The sequence below is a fragment of the Pteropus medius genome, unplaced genomic scaffold (genome assembly GCF_902729225.1).
Source record: "Pteropus medius unplaced genomic scaffold, Ma_sr-lr_union100, whole genome shotgun sequence".
Taxonomy (NCBI): Eukaryota; Metazoa; Chordata; class Mammalia; order Chiroptera; family Pteropodidae; genus Pteropus; species Pteropus medius.
Genome location: NW_024355523.1, coordinates 1,657,641 through 1,674,034, shown reverse-complemented (window position 1 = coordinate 1,674,034; position 16,394 = coordinate 1,657,641). Strand labels below are relative to the sequence as shown.

General features: G+C 34.9%; 2 protein-coding genes across 6 annotated transcripts in view; both read left to right on the top strand.

The window, feature by feature from the left end:
• The window catches only part of LOC120599660 (caspase-13-like), a 23,626-nt gene extending 14,589 nt beyond the window's left edge, over positions 1 to 9,037 (top strand). For 2 of the 5 annotated variants that reach the window (XM_039858744.1, XM_039858745.1), the window contains one exon: positions 1,056 to 1,543. The gene's annotated coding sequence lies outside the window, so the exon portion shown is untranslated. Of the gene's footprint in view, positions 1 to 1,055; positions 1,544 to 1,666; positions 1,948 to 9,021 lie in introns of those variants that run through there. The other 3 variants (XR_005651963.1, XM_039858743.1, XM_039858742.1) reach the window with 3 other exon arrangements.
• Positions 4,633 to 16,394, top strand: LOC120599677 (caspase-12-like). Its single transcript, XM_039858771.1, is given in 10 exon segments — positions 4,633 to 4,687; positions 7,088 to 7,213; positions 9,022 to 9,270; positions 10,538 to 10,600; positions 10,768 to 10,848; positions 11,050 to 11,127; positions 13,704 to 13,798; positions 14,196 to 14,369; positions 15,147 to 15,381; positions 15,792 to 16,394. Coding segments are annotated over 10 exon segments (1,311 nt in total). The 3' UTR covers positions 15,947 to 16,394.

The following is a 16,394-nucleotide window of genomic DNA, read 5'->3' as shown; positions in this document are numbered from 1 at the left end:
TTTTTTGGTCAAAATGTTTTAGAATGAGCCCATCGAGTTTAGACCCAACAATTACTTTACTCACTCACAACAGCTTTATATCATACTGTATTATTATTCATCATTAATCATTAACCTCTCTCTCAGAAACATAATTAAAATTATATTTTATAGTAAAGCTTATGTCAATACTTTATTTATCCACCATCTCCTATCTCTGGTTTCTGACTCCCTGGTTGCATAATTGCAGATACTTCATCAGCTTTAATCACCTAATTAGTCTACTAGAACCACATTTGGGGATTGAGCTATTTATTTGACTAATACTTATCAAGCATTTACTATGTTCCAGGTTCTGTTCTAGAATCTTGGAATATACCAGTGAACAAATAAATGGAGTCTTTGCTCTCAGAAAGCTCATGCTCTACTGAATGGAGACAGACTCTAAATATATGAACAAGTAAATATATCATATGTCAGAGAATAATTAGAACTAAGAAGAAAAATAAAGGAGACTAAAAAGACGTGAAGAGATGAGTATTGTATCATTATAGGTAGATTATTCAGTAAAGGCTTCTTTGAAGTGGTGAAATGATGAAATCAGAGTGGAGTAATGAACCTTGTGATTCTATGCAGAAAAAGTGACCCAGTACAGGGACTGGCAAGTACAAATGCCCAGAGATAGCAATGTGCTTAACATATTTAAAGAATTGCAAGAAGGCAGTGGACTGGAGGAGTATGAGAGTAGGGAATATGATAGAGACAAATTCAGAAAAATGGTGAGAAGCCTGATCACATGGGCTTTGGTGATCATACGGTAAATGTTTTTAAATTTTTATCCTGAGGAAAATAGGAACCCTTTACAGTGCTTTTGAACAGAGAAATGAGATACTCTAATTAGATTTCACAAAGATCATCCTGAGTACTTCTTTGATGAATGAACTACAGGGCTCACAGAAGTCAAGGGAATTAGCAAAAGCACATGGAAGAGGATAAAAAAAGAATCATGATAAAGAATGGACTAAAGGCTTCTAGGAATTATTATCTTGACTTTCTGTTCTTTTGCTCTTCTTCAGGAAATCACAGGCAGTCCAGCTCTTCTTTATCAACTTCCAGAAGCACCCTTACCAGTACTGCACACATTATTTAAACTTTAATATTTGAATAAAAATGAAAACAAACTGTCTTTTGGGTCCTCTAATAGAGAATAGAACTTCAATTAAAATTGTGGGTGAATGAAAATGAAGTGGAGGAAGCTAACTGAATTTTCTAGCTTTATGACTCACAATGTCTGTTCACTGAGTGAAGACAACTAGCCATGACTTGCCCTCAGCAATTGGATGAAAGGAGATATGCCTATCTGGAAGCCAAGAACTGTAAATTGGCCAGCTCCTCACTTGTATACTCATCAAACACGGGGTCTAGAATGGTCTAGAGAAGTTTTCTCATTTATTACCTAACCTATCACTTCTCAGCTTTTTGGCCAAATGTAATTTGTTACCTAACTAACATCATAGGTTAAAATAATTCTTTTTCTTCAGTAAACTATTATTTTAGTAAATTATTTCCATGTATCTTTCTTTCTTCTTGCTATAAGTTAATTCACTTTCTTGTTGATTATTTTAAGATTTTATTCTTTAACAAGCACTTGGTTATTGTCTAAAATAAATTGAGCTTTTGGTTTTAGATGGTGTAACATTGGTGGATTTGTACAGGAATACAAACGTCATCGGATAAAGGACAGCAGAGAAAAAGAAGGCTGTTAGCAATGGAAGAGAAAAATGTTAACTTTTCTGGAAGGGTGAATATTCATAGAGGAATTTTGGCAACATGGTCATCTGAGATACTAAGTAAGGAGATGTATCACTTCTGTTACATACACAACACATAGAATGCTGAATAAATATTTTAGCACATAGCTGCTCTGGATTAAATAAAATAAAAGGATGTTCTCGGTGTCAAATACAACTATGTTATCAGTATTTGTGTATATTAATTGTATGTCAGGATTATTGTAGGGATTTTGATTATGGTAAGGGGTTTTTATATATAAGTAACTAATTTAACCTTCACGGCAGCCCTATAATGTAATAACCATCAACATCCCCACTTTACAGTTAATAAAACAAAAGAATGTAGAGCTTAAATGACTTGCTCAAAGTCATACAGTTAGTAGTAGGTGGCCACACCAAGATTTGAATGCAATTTGACTTACTCTAGAATCTGAGTTATTAATTACTTTATGGCAATGAGAGACTGAAACTGTAAGGGTTCCGAATTATAAGGTTTAACTGAATTTTAAATTGTAAGGGTTAACTAACAGTACAAAGATTCATGATGTTTATGTTTCTGGACTTAGCTTGTCCATGAGGAAATATGAGACACATCACAAAGATCCAAAATTATGTGTTATAGATGCCTTATTCTACTATGCATGATATTAGAAAACCAATAACATAAACACTGTCACACATCGACACATAGCTGAAAAATATATATATACACATATACATATTGCACATACACATACAAACATGTACCTAAGTATACACATACACACATATAAAAACAAAAAATAACAAGTACGAACTAAGCACTCAACTTGAGAAGTTAGAAAAATACTAAATCAGTAAGAAAATAGAAGAAAGCAAATAATAAGTCATAAGCAAAAATCAATCAGATGGTAATGAAACAAAACATTAAGCAGATCATTGAAAGCAAAAGCTAGTCCTTTAAAAAGACTAATCAAATAGCAGACATTCAGTAAGATTGAGTGTGAGAAATTAGAATTAGCACAAAGAAAATGTTGGAGATAAAAAGGTACCATAAATACAAATAAACATAAATACAGAAAAAAACAAGAGACTATCATACATAATGTAGATGGAATTCTAGAAAAAGTGAATTAACAAAATTAATACATAAAGAAATAAAAAGCCAAATATGTAAATAAACATTAAACAAATTAATTTTTAATTGTTATATCTACTTGCAAAAAAAAGTTAATTGACACAAATGATTGCAAAGAAATGTGTTATAAAACTTCCAAGAAATTGAAGAGCTCAATTTTATAGAAACACTTCCACAGAAATAAACTCCTTAAATTTTTTACAAGGCTAGTACAAAACTGATACAAAACTGGAGAAGTGGAGGCAAAGTTAGAAAAATACAAACTGATTTCTCAGGAACATTGATATAAACATTCTAAACAAGGTACTAGCAAAGCAAATTCAGCCACAGATGATATAATGTTAATATTTTTCAGCCAGCTAGTATTTACTATGAGAATGTTGTCAGAGTTTAATATTAGAAACATTTATGGTAGTATTCTCAAAATAAGATATTAAAGAAGAAATTGTGATATTTTTAAGAGATTTAGAAAGGCATTCAATTACAGTCAGAAATCATTCATGATTAAGAAAAACAATCTTAGAAAAATAGGAAAAAAAGCAATTCCTTAATCTAACAGCATGTATCTATTAAAAGCCTGACAGGAAATTAGAAATAGAGTAAAAACACTTAATAATAGAGAAAATCTATTGCTTTCATGTACAGAAATATTAAAGTGTTATCTTTAAATAAGATACAAATAAAAACATCTCTGTTAAATTTTGCACTGGAATTCTAAGAAAACAAAACCAAAAGTAAAAAAGTTTGAAGTACAAGAAACAAAATCATCTCTTATCCTGGAAAATTTGATTTTATTTGTCGAAAATCTCTTAGAATTAATAATAAAATCCCCACATTTGCAAGAATTCAGATAAATATACAACATTTAATAGCATTTTCTATTCAAAAGACAACCAAGTAGGAAATGCTTTTGCTTTTTTTAAGCCTCCCTTTGCAATAGCAGCAAACATTATAAGATACTTTTAAAAAATTCTAAACAAATAGTTGCAAGGTATACATGGAAAACTATTTTTAGAAATTATTGATTGATAAAAAAGGTTTACTTAGTGTGTGGGAAATGCCATTATCATTGATGAAAAGACTAATAAGTGTAAAAGTTTTAATTTTCTACCCAAATTAATCTATAAACACAAATACCAAAAAAAACAGGGTTTTTTTCTTGAACTTGACAGGTTGTTCATATATTCTTTGTTTAGAAGGTAAAGTAGTAAGAATAAATAGCTAAGAAAAAATTAAAAAGGAGTTGGAATATTGGCTAAATGAAAATCATGAAATCATGCCGTAATATAAAGCTGTCAGTTGGCACAAATAGACATAAAAGCATACGAAGGCTAAAAATGAACGATACAGAATATAGCATGTTGCAGAGGTAAAATAATAGGTGATTCAAGAAATTATTTTGTAAACACACACGCACACACATACACATACTTTTTTTTTACCTCAAGCCATACACAAAAAAATACACCGGATGAAGATCCAAATTTGAAAAACAAACCTCTTAAGTTATTCAGAGGAAAAATATATAGAAAAATATCTTTATGAGAGTCAGGTGAGGAAATTTTTCAACATGATTTAGAGAGCACATTGCATAAAAAATAATAATTAAACAGAATTTATTAAATATTAAATTTTTTAAATATTAAAACTATTAATTTAACAAAAATTAATTTAATATAATTTCAGAGCACTATATACAATGTTAGACCTTGATTGTAGTGACGGTATCATGACTGTACGCATATGTCAAAACTTATCAAAGTGAGTCTGGAGAAAAAACACAAGTTGCAGAAACCAGGTAAAGGATTTTTACAATGCACATAATCAACAAAAGTCCATTCACTCATTCAGTCTCAAATATTAAAAACTGACTGTACATCAAGCATTGGCCATCAAACAGAAAACCAAGTGGATAAAGTCCCTGTCCTCAAGAAAACATGTAGTCTAATGGGAAAGAGAGAGATAATAAACAGAAACAACATAAACACATAATTTATCAGCAGAAGCAGCCTGAAGAAAGAGAGAAAGCCAGCCATAAAATATGTTAAGGCAGAACATTCCAGAGGGAAAGCAAATAGAAATGCCCTGAGACAGGAATGTGCTTGGTATGTTTGAGGGGTAGCAAGGAAGTTAGTGTGGCTGGAATCTGGGGTGAAAGGCATAGGGAAAAGTTAGGACGTAAGATCAGAAAGAGGTGACCAAGATTCAGATGATACAAAGTACCATTTCCATAAAAGATCTTTCACTTTTATTCTAAGGTAGAAAGCTATTGGAAAATTTTGAGCAGAAGACTAAGTTATCAGAGTTACATTTTATCAGGATTACTCTGGCTACAGATTAAGATGAGAATGACAATAATAAGGCCAAAGTGAAAGCCAAAAGGGCACTTGGAAGACTACTGCAAATATTCAGAGTCAATGGTAATCTAGATCTAGATGATAGAAATGAGGGTGGTGAGCAACATTCATGATTTGAAGGTAAAGCCAATGGAATTGAATAAAGTTTTGAGAAAGAAAAAAGAAGTGTTTTCTGAATAACTGGAAAGATAAAAATGACTTTGGTAAATGGAAGAATAAAATAGAACAGACTCTCAGAGATGGTAGGGCAGGGGGCATGGAAATGTCAAAATTTAGCTGTTTACCAGTCAGTCAAATAGATATCCAGTATGACATTCATGGAGTAGGCGTAAACTGGAGGTTAAGATTTTGAATAATCTTCCTATATATAGAGACAAAAGAGTGATTGGACCTGGTTCAAGAGAGAATAAAGAACATTTGGGAGCAGTAAGAATAAACAATGCTTTTGAGGAGTGTTGGGGAAGTGGGATCGAGAGAGTTTTGTTTCAATAAGGGGGAATTATACTGTATTTTTATAGTTATAGTAATGAGATGAGTAAGTGGGAAAATAACAATGTAGGAGAGCAATGCGACTATTGTTGAACAATGTCCTTGGCTTGGTGAGAATGAATGAATAAAATAAAAAAAGAATTGATGACGTAGCCTTAGAATTACAAGAGCGAAGTCCAAATATATGAGATCGGGTAATGGTGAATTGGTAGATCTTGAAACTAGAAAAATTCTTTTCTAAATGGAAAGTTATTTGAAAGATTGGACCCAAAGAGAAGGAAATGTAGTTCCAACATATCACTTTGCCAGACAGATTAATATATATCCAATACTAATATAAATGCTCTTCACCATTTTTTTTTTTAACATTTAGTTATTGTATAAACAAAGGACAGAAGACTTGGTAGTGGATACAGGAGTAAATAAAAATCTTAATAACTTTGGCAATATAAAAGAAAAATATAGGTTAAAAAATGATGGTATAATTGGAGGTGAGAAAAGATGGAGGAAATTGTCTGAAGGCTACTATCAACTTACATAGAAGAGAATTAAGTTATTGAGCAATACTGATGGAAGAAAATATGAGGGTTAAATTTAATATTTAAAAATTAATCGTGAAAATCATGGTATCATCAAATATGAGGTAGACAAGGTAGAAGTGAGGCAGTGTGAGTGAACTACAAATAGTAGCATTTCTTGTATTTGCTATATCAGGAAATAGAGGTTAAAATAGGCATGTTATTTAGAGTTCTAAAGATTACCACGAGAAAACCAAAACAGAAATAATTTAGAGAAATATGTAGGATGTAGGATTGAAGATGGAGAAAGTCGTACTGAAGAATATGCTTTTCATTACATACTTTTCAGTACTGCTGGCTTAGTTGCCTTATGTATGTATTAATTTGACAGAATTTTTTAAAATTATAATTTCTTAAAACTCTTAATGTAATACAGTCATCAAAAATTGAGAGTTCTTACTGTGTTTTTTATAAATATTTGTCATACATTGTCAATTTTTTAAAAAATATTGATAATATGGTAAAAAATCTATAGGTAAATATGTATTTGTCAGTTATTGATTGCTTAGTGACATACTACTCCAAAACTCAGTGGCTTAAAGCAATAGCATTTATTATTGTTCACAAGTCAGCCAGTCAACTGAGTGGTTCTTCTTGTCTCTGGGATTAAACCATGTGTCTGAGATCGCATGTGAGGTTGGCCTTTCTACTGACATTTCAAGATCTTTCATATATTTGGAAAGTATCTGGCTTAAAACTTGGTCTAGGATGACTGTGGCTGAGGAAACTGGGCTCTCTCCTCCATGTGATGTCTCTTACCCTCTAACAATCTAGCCCAGGCTTATTCGCTTGGGGGTTCAGGTGTCCAAGAGGTAGAGGTGCACAACGCTTCTGAAGACCTGGGCTCAGAACTGCATACATCCCTCTACCGCATCATGTTGGCTAAAACCAAGTCTCAAGGCCAGTCGGTAGTCAAGACAAAGGGCATGGATACAAGAGGACAATGATCAGGGGGCCATCAATAAAATCAGTATTATATTGTGTTTTTAAAAAACCGAAAAAAAATCACAAATATGCAAACTAAACATATAATTGTGGTTACTTTGTAGTTTGAAATTAAAGAAGCTGAATGATCTGACTCCTTTTTATAAAATTATTATTGTTTAATTTTAATGGCAATCTATTATTTATATATATATATATGTATATATATATATATATTAAGTAAACGAATCCCTTGCACAATCAGCAAATAAATAGGGATATGGATAAATCACATCTAAAATTGACAACTAAGCAGATCAGGAAAAAGAGAGAGAAAAGAGATTACTTATTTGGATTATTAAAACAGTGATACTCCTATCTCTGTTAAGCAGTTCTCAGTCTGTGTCTCACTCCCCTCAAGGCTTCCACAGTAACACTTCACGTCCAAGTTTGAGCAGGCATCTGTCAAGTAAGGCCTCCCTGACATTTAGTGGCTAAAGGTGGTAGAGAGACAAGTAAAGGTCAATTTGATTTATTAATAGTGTTAAAAATAGACTGAAAACAGAACAGACACTGTGTGTGTGTGTGTATGTGTGTGTGTGTGTGTGTGTTTCATTCTGCTGACTATTTTACCAAAGAAAAAAGACAAGTTTTGCTCTCTGTTTTCAAGAGGAAAGAAGCTACATAACGGAATAACGGACGAGAAGTCAAATTCTATCCCGACAAAGGACAAGAACATTTGAGAGGCTGCAGTTTCCTATTTAGGCAATATTAACATGCACGTCCACTGAGAACAAAGAAAGAAGGCTGCTTTCATTTTCACTGATTTTTCTGCCCAGGGAGCCGGAGCAGCATCGGCTAGTGATTGGCTCCAGTTTTTCCATTGTTTGTGACTGTGTTTTGGGGATTTACAGCTCAGGAGGAGTGGGTAGGGGAGAGGAGAACTCATGAAAGGGACACTCACCAGACACAACTATTTTACTCCCCAAAGTAGTAGGGGGAATAAGGCATTGGGGCACAGTAATGAGTATGCTGACGCGCAAAGTACTTTAGTTAATGTGCTACAGCTTCTTGGGAAAAAAAGAAAATGTAAAATATCTGGACCTATATTCTTAAAACTTTCCTATGATTTTAGGCTTTTCTTTGGATTCATACCGACCCAGAATTCTCACCCGTTTTATGAATATTCTCGTTTGGGCAAGAGGACATGCAGTTGAGCAGAGTGACTCGTTTCCTCCATATTTCTGTTCTCTGTAAGACCTTTCCTCTGCAGTAGCAAGCAAAACAGCTGTAGTTTGTGCTCTCAGTCTCTGCATACAGAGCTGCCCTGCCAGCTCTGCCCATGGAAACAAAGTGCATTCTTTTACAAGTGTAATATGTTTATGTTTGACTGCTATACATATTGAACATAATGTGTTTTTAAATTAGGTATTGATAAAAGTGACAGGAAGTGAAGGGATGGTGGGCGATAAAAAGACTGAACTGATTTAAGCTATCATTAATTTCCTTAGTGAAGTTGCTTTGTCTCAGAACCTCAGTTTCTCCATCTATAAAAAGGCACAGGCTTGAATGAGATTGGTGTTATTCTAAGTATGGTCTTTGGCCTCACCTCAGGAGTTGTTAGAAATGAAAATTCACGAACTTTATCACAATCTATCAAACCAGAACTTTTGGGAATGGGGTTCAGGAATCTCTGCTTGTCAAACCTTTCAGGAGATTATTTGGCATGTTAAAATTTGAGACCCACTGACCTGTCCATATCTAAAATCCTATTGTTTTCACAGATAAGAGACTGAAAGAAGATCCCATCAACACGCTGAAGCTGATTACCAAGAACATGCTTGATGGAATTTTTGATGATTTGATGGAAAAGAATGTGTTAAATAAGGATTAGTTACAAAAATTAGGGAAAGGAGTGAACCTCATCATGAATGAGATTGAAATCCTGATTGAGGATGTTGCTGAGAAAAGTCAAATGGTTGGCAAAATATTTATGAACCATGTCTTCAACACCAAGAAACAGCTGTGTTCAAGTGAGTGTCTTGGGCCAAAGGGCTAGTAACTTGTGTAACCTTACGCAGCTTTTGCTGTCTTCTTCCAGCTCACAAGTGGAGAACTGTCCACATCTCTAGTATCTTCTTTGCCTGACTTTATTATTTAATACTGCAAAATGCCCTGACAGCCCAGAACCTGTTCCAGCATCCCCAATTTCTTTTAAAGTAAGCAACTGTCACCTTCAATCATTCCATAACATTTCATTTACTTATTCATTATATCTCTCCCTGCTAAAATGTAAGGTCCACGTGGCATCTATCTCTGTCTGCTTGGTTCATGATTACATCCAAAACTCATAGAAATGGAACATGGTACGCAATAGGTGCTGAGTAAATATTTGTTAAATGAATAAATGTGATAGAGCCATATTAAATTCAGTGATAGTTTTTAGCTAATCTGTGCTACTGTGGCCATACACCGTGGACTCTACAGTCATCCCAGATATAGAACATTCAGTAGAAAAACCCACCATCTTCCACTTTGCTGTGGCTTACCCAAGGGTAAATCTCTGGGAACACATATTTCTCATTGTTAAAAGAGAACATAGGGAATTTGAAAGTTAGTGGAACATAACTGTGTCTTTCTCTCTAGAGCATGGGTTGGCATGCTTTTTCTTTGAAGGGAAGACTATTTTAAGCTTTGTGGTCTCTGTCACAACTCAAATCTACTGTTGTAGCATGAAATCGGCAATATATAATGTGCACAAAATGAGTGTGGATGAATTCCAATAAACTTTATTTACAAAATTTGATTTACAAAAGTAAGTGTTGGGCTGGGTAGGGTCTGCAGGCCATAGTTTGCTGACCCCTACTCTAGAGTAAAATATATACATGAGTATATGTCAAATCCTTGCACCAACCCTTGGGGATTATTTTTTGTTGTTGAAAGACTACCCAACTTTTGTACAGAGATGTAGTTTCTCACCTCAGAATGAAAAATGCTGTTGCAAAAAAAGTCTCGATTAAAAAATTTGATTAGTCCTTGAATTATGGAAGCAGGAAGATAATGAGCTCTTCTTTGTCTCATGGAAACTCTGCCTCCTCCTTCATTTGGCAGAAAGTTACAGCACTCTAAAACAAACCCGGATCTTGGAGAATGAGCCAGCTCTCCAGGCTCCATATGGCAGCCCCATGCTAAACACAGGCATTTCCTTGTCAGTGCAAGGGAAAGCATTTGAAGTGTGTGGGTTCAAGAAACTTAGTTCTGCTAACAAGTCTTTTCTTTTTTTTTTTCATTTTATTTCAGAATCTCATTCTGACAATGAGACTGATGAATCTAAGAACAATGAGTCATTTTCTTCTTCGACAGGTAACGGTCTCCAAATCTCACATCACAAGTGAAAACTCTTAGACCTCTAGTGTTGTCAGAGTATATTCTGGTAAAGACTGAGGAAATCTGTGTCTTCCATTTTCATCTTTGGAAATGACTGTCAGAGTAGAGCATTGATCCTTATCTTTTTGTTCAACCCACCTCAGAATCATCTGAAGATGAAAGTGAAGAAAATAGAGATGAGGAAAAAGCTGAATCAACCCAGGCATTGGCTCTCCCTCAGACAGGTAACTGCCACAAAACCCAGTGGCCTATGGGAGCCCTCATACATCACTTGGGGTAAGGAAGCTGTACCGGGGCCCTGTGTTATAGTAGAAAGACCATTGAATTTAGGTTCCAGAAATCTGGGCTTTTCTCCTTTCTGCCCCTAACAAAGTCCCTCAAAAGTAAGATTAGCACATACATCCCTGCTCTTCAATTCTCCTAAGGGTCAGGAAGTGACAGTGAAGATGATGAAACTAAGAAGCATGCTGGATTGTTCCAGGCATCACTTCTACCTTTGACAGGTAATATCATGAACACATAATGACTTTATTTGAGCTAAGGCATATAAAAAAGGCCCTATGGTGTAACAGAAAGAGAAATGGAAACCCAGGAAACCTATACATTGAGCCCATCTGCCACTGACTAAACATGTTTTGCATAATTTCAAGGAACATGCAAGAGAAAAGAAAATTAGGCTGTAGAAAAAGATGTTGTTCTTGGAGTGTGGGGGGAGGCACAAGAGCCAGGGTGGACAGCTATGAGAACTTTTTCCAGGTGATATTTCAGTACCTACCTGAACAATAGGGAGAGAGTTGTACCAAACTCTCAAGCAAAGCATTCCATGGAAAGTGGAAACAAGAGCAAGGCTCTGAGTCTGGAATAACCTTGTTATGTATCAGGGGCAGAGAAAAGGCTAATCTGGCTGGGGAGTAGAAAGTAAGGGAAATGTGGTAGGAAGAACTGCGAAAGTGTCAGACTGTCACTGCCAAACCATTTTGGGCCTTTTAGAAAGTGGGAAAGAATTTGAATTTTATTTGCAATAGGAAAAACTTTAAGAAGTTCTTTAGCGGAGGAATTATAAACATAGAGTCAGAAAGGATAATTGAAAGTTGTTTACATGTTTTACTTAAGAGATAATATCTTTTAGACTGGACCTGCAGTAATAGAGGTGATGATGAGTAGTAAAATTTGAGATCTATTGTGGAAGTAGAGTCAACAGGAACTACGGATGGATTAGATGTGAGCCAGTAAAAGAAATGAAGGAATCAAGCAAGGATAATTTTAGGCTTTTGGCTTGGCAACTGGGTGAAAAGTACCCGTTACAGAGATAGAGAAAACATGATTTAGAGAAAACTCAGGAGAAAGAAATATGTAGGAGTGGACAAATATCCAGAGTTCATCTTTGTACTTGTTTTGTTTGAAAGATATGCTACATCCAAGGGTAGATGTTGAATAACGAGGTAAATGTTCATCTGAGGAATTCACAGAGGAATAACGGATGGGAATAAATCTTGGGATTCATCAACATGTAGATAGTATATAAGATGATGGGACTGGAAGAGGCCATCTGGGAGAGATGCTGATAGAGAATAACAAAGGGTCTAATATAGAACAACCTAACTTTGGGGAGTCTGGCAGAAGAGGAAGAACCATCATTGAAGACAGATTTAGAAAGAGCAACTGGAAAATGCAGCATCACAGAAGCCCACAGAGCAAGATGTGTTCAACCACATTAAATGCTAAGAAAGCCAAAAATGGTCAGTGGTAACTTTGATAAGCAGTATTTCATTCAAGTGATGAGAACAATAGCCAGTTTATATTGCATACAAGAAAAAAAAAAAATGAGTTGAAAAAATGAAAATAGTGAAAATAAACAAAGCCCTTAAGGAATTGTGCTGAGAAGTGAAGCAGAGAATTGGGACAATAGCTGGAGGGGAAACGGGGTCAAGGGAAGTTGTTTTTAAAAGATAAATTGATATTAAGGCATGCTGATTTTCCGATGAGTGTAACACAGCATTAAAAGTGGGAGAAATCAATGATGTAGAATACAGGGCTGGATAAATGCCTGAGTAAAGTCCTTGCGGGTGAGAGAGAATGGAATTCAGAGCCTATGTAGGAATATCACCCTTCAACAGGAGGAAGAATATGTCTTTCTTTGTAGTGGAGGGAAAAATTGAGTAGATGAGGACAGAAGTAGGTAAACTGATGGATTTGTTGGTTAAAAAAATGAAATCATTCTTAAACAACAGAGGCTTATTGCCCTAAGGGAACCACAACCAAGGGATACTTCCTAGCTATTTTCAAGTTGAAGATAACTGTTCATTAGCAGCAATTGTAAACATTTAATCTGTGCGATATATCATTTTAGATAATGGAAATACAGAGGTTAAAGACATTTTCCCTGTCTTAATTAAGCTTACAGTATAATAAACATGATTAAGATAAAATACAATAATTGTTTATATGGGGACATTTACATAAAATAATGGAAAGATTCATTGAAGTCACAGGAGAATTCATGGGCTTTCACAGGGAAAGGAATTAGACATTTTTCTGTATAGTCTCAATGCAGTAAATGCATATGAATGCTTAGAAGGTTCACACTTTATGATACTCAGAACTGTTCAAAAATGCTTTAGAATAAGTTCTCTATTAGTGGATATATTTCAGACAATGGTAATAATAAGTAAGAAGTGTTTTAAGTGGAGTCCAAATATCTGAATAATGACTTGACTAGGCCAGATGAACATTGGGCTTCCTTCCAAATCTTAGATACTGTGTTTATGTGAGTCTCGTGTGTTGAGTTTGAAAGATTAGTCAATGCACAACCACTAACTAAAACAGAAATCTATGGTGGGATCAGTAAGAAGCAGAAAGAAAAGAAGGAATACTCAAGTTTTTGTTTTAGTCATTTTAAATATGAAATGGTTCTCTTATTATATTAAGCTTTTTGGCGGGATGGCAGTAAGCATTTCCAAAGAATGAGATCCCAGTCAAAAGAGCTGCATGATTGTAAGGCAGTGCATGTTATTGGTTTATATATATATGCTATATATATATATATATATATATATATTTTTTTTTTTTTCTCTTTTAGCTCCTCAGAAAACTCAGGCTTCCCAAGCGAATCATGAGTTGAAGCTTTGTCCTCATGATCATTTCCATAGACTGATGACAACAAAAGCAGATGAGGTGATATGCTTTGGAATAGAAAGACACACAATTCGCCCATTCAAACAAAATACTGGGGACTCACTGGAAATTTTAGTTGTTATTATAAATGCTTTAAGATGAGGCCAAAGGCATAGGATGTTATCTAATCATGTTATCTAATTAAGTGGTCTTTATGTTAGATTTCCTGACTCTTCCATTCCATCCTAGCACAAACTCTAAACTATCTACTATACAACCAAAGCCAAGTTCCTAGTACGTTTTCAGTCTTTGATCCTGTCTCTTTCTTCATGAGGACATATTTCCATTCTCAAGCTCTCTAGCCATCCACTTATAATCATAAAGGCCTGTTTTGTATGGACTTTGAAGTCAAAAGGGAGGAGGCCTGGGGAACTCACTCTGTGTCTGTTAATTACAGATATATCCAGTGTTGGAGAAGGAGGGCAGAACACGCTTGGCCCTCATCATCTGGAACAAAGAATGTAATTGTCTTGCTAATCGACATGGTTCTGAAGTTGACCTTTTGGGGATGCAAGACCTGCTTGAAAGCCTTGGATACTCAGTGGTTGTAAAAGTGAATCTCACAGCTCTGGTAATGACTCAGGGAAGTGGGACAAGCTTCCTTTCCTCTTAAACAATTTTGAATTTCTTCCTTAGCAGCTATAAAAACAAAATGCATGTTTCAGGAATTACATTTGCTCCAGAATAGGATCTCCTAGATTTCAGCCTTCTCCAAGGCACAATCTCATATCAGAAATTTAGAGCAGCTCTATATAACAGTATTTCACTAGAAATGTTGGATCTTTCTAAAGGTCTCAATGTTGGAGACCTCTATTACTTGATAGTCTGGGTGAGATGAAAGATATAGGCCCTGAAATTTCCTGATACCTACAGAATGAGCTCATGAGGTTTTTATAATTTCAGTGTCTATAATATCATGTGTCTAAATGTAAAAAAAGATATATAGAAAAAAGTTTATATACACACAATTATGATTCTAGCTCTGCCAAAAATAACCTGAATGACCTTTGACAAACCATTTTAAATTTAAGTTTCTACTGTTCCATGATGAAGGGATTTGTTGTGTTTATAATTTTTGTCAGTAGAAAACTCTTTATCTCTGTCTCTTATTATTATTATTTTTTTTAATGAAAACTTATGGTAACGTCAACATATAAAACAGATGAAATCAGCGCCTTCTTATTAGTGTCATCTCACTTGCTCCTTATTTTGCTTCATCTCCCAACACCTTCTTAGGTCTAAATCACCTGATTCCTTGGTGCCTACTCCTTTTTGTAAACTCCATCTACATTTGAGTGCAAACTGCACATGGAGGGTTCCTTTAAAGTAACTCTGCAGTCCCTTTCAGGAAATGGAAATAGTGCTAAGGCTGTTTGCTGCCCGCCAAGAGCACCGATCCTCAGACAGCACAATCCTGGTGTTTATGTCACATGGCATCCTGGATGGGATCTGTGGGGTAAAGCACAGAGATCAAGAGCCCGATATTCTTCACGATGATACCATCTTAAAAATTTTCAACAATCGCAACTGCCAGAGTCTAAGAGAAAAACCCAAGGTCATCATCATGCAGGCCTGCAGAGGCAGTGAGTCTGAGTTGGGGGAACCCAAGGAGTAGCCATGCACTTTTTTCTATTAGCCTAATATCTCGACTTATTTTCTTAGTGGTGGTGAAAAAAAAAAAAAAAATTAGTACCACTGTTAGACCCATTCCAGAAATTGTATTAAGTCTTTATTATTTATAAATAAATAAGTAGCCTAGAATAATTAGGATTGCCTAATTATTTGGGACCAAGCTGTCAAGTTTATCTTAAACTTAAGTGGGCTCTGTATGGTTTCCAGTCAGTGAGGTAGTTTTTCTAGTAGTAAGATACTTGGATTTTTAATAAATTCCATTTTGAAATGTACTGAAGTAAAGGTACAATGGCAAAAAAGATTTTGTGTATGTATGTGTTTGAATATAACATCTTTCATACAACATGGGTGTCTCTCTCAGGAGGTGCTGGGACTGTTTGGATGACTGACATAGGAGGAGACTCTGCATATACATATGACCATACTTATCAGTGTTACTTCTGGAGTGATGCTGTCACAAAGACCCATATGGAGAAGGACTTCATTGCTTTCAAATCTTCAACTCCACATAAGTGACTTCAAAGAAGATAACTTCTTAATCTACTAGTTCCTATATTATACACTTGGATCTGATCATATCTTATTACTAATATAAGAACATTTCCTCTCTAATGAGGTATTTTAGGTAGAAAAGACATAAAATACTAAAATTTTCATAGCTAGAAATCTATAAGTCTTGATTTGGGAGGAAATTTTCAAACTACACAGGAGTTTGGTGAGAATCCAGACTTAAAATAGTCTAACTATAAATAAAATAAGAGGTTTTATTTTTTTAAATATACTCATGTTAAAGAAATGTATCATCTTCTCATGGTTTGGTCCACCTGATCATCTACTAGCAATTAAATGAGCCTATCAGGAAAACTGTAATACTTGCTCCACAAATCCTAGAACCTCTTGGGCCTGTTATTTGAATGCAGTCTTAGGAAATTAGTTAACATTCAAATGCCTACCTTCAAGATAA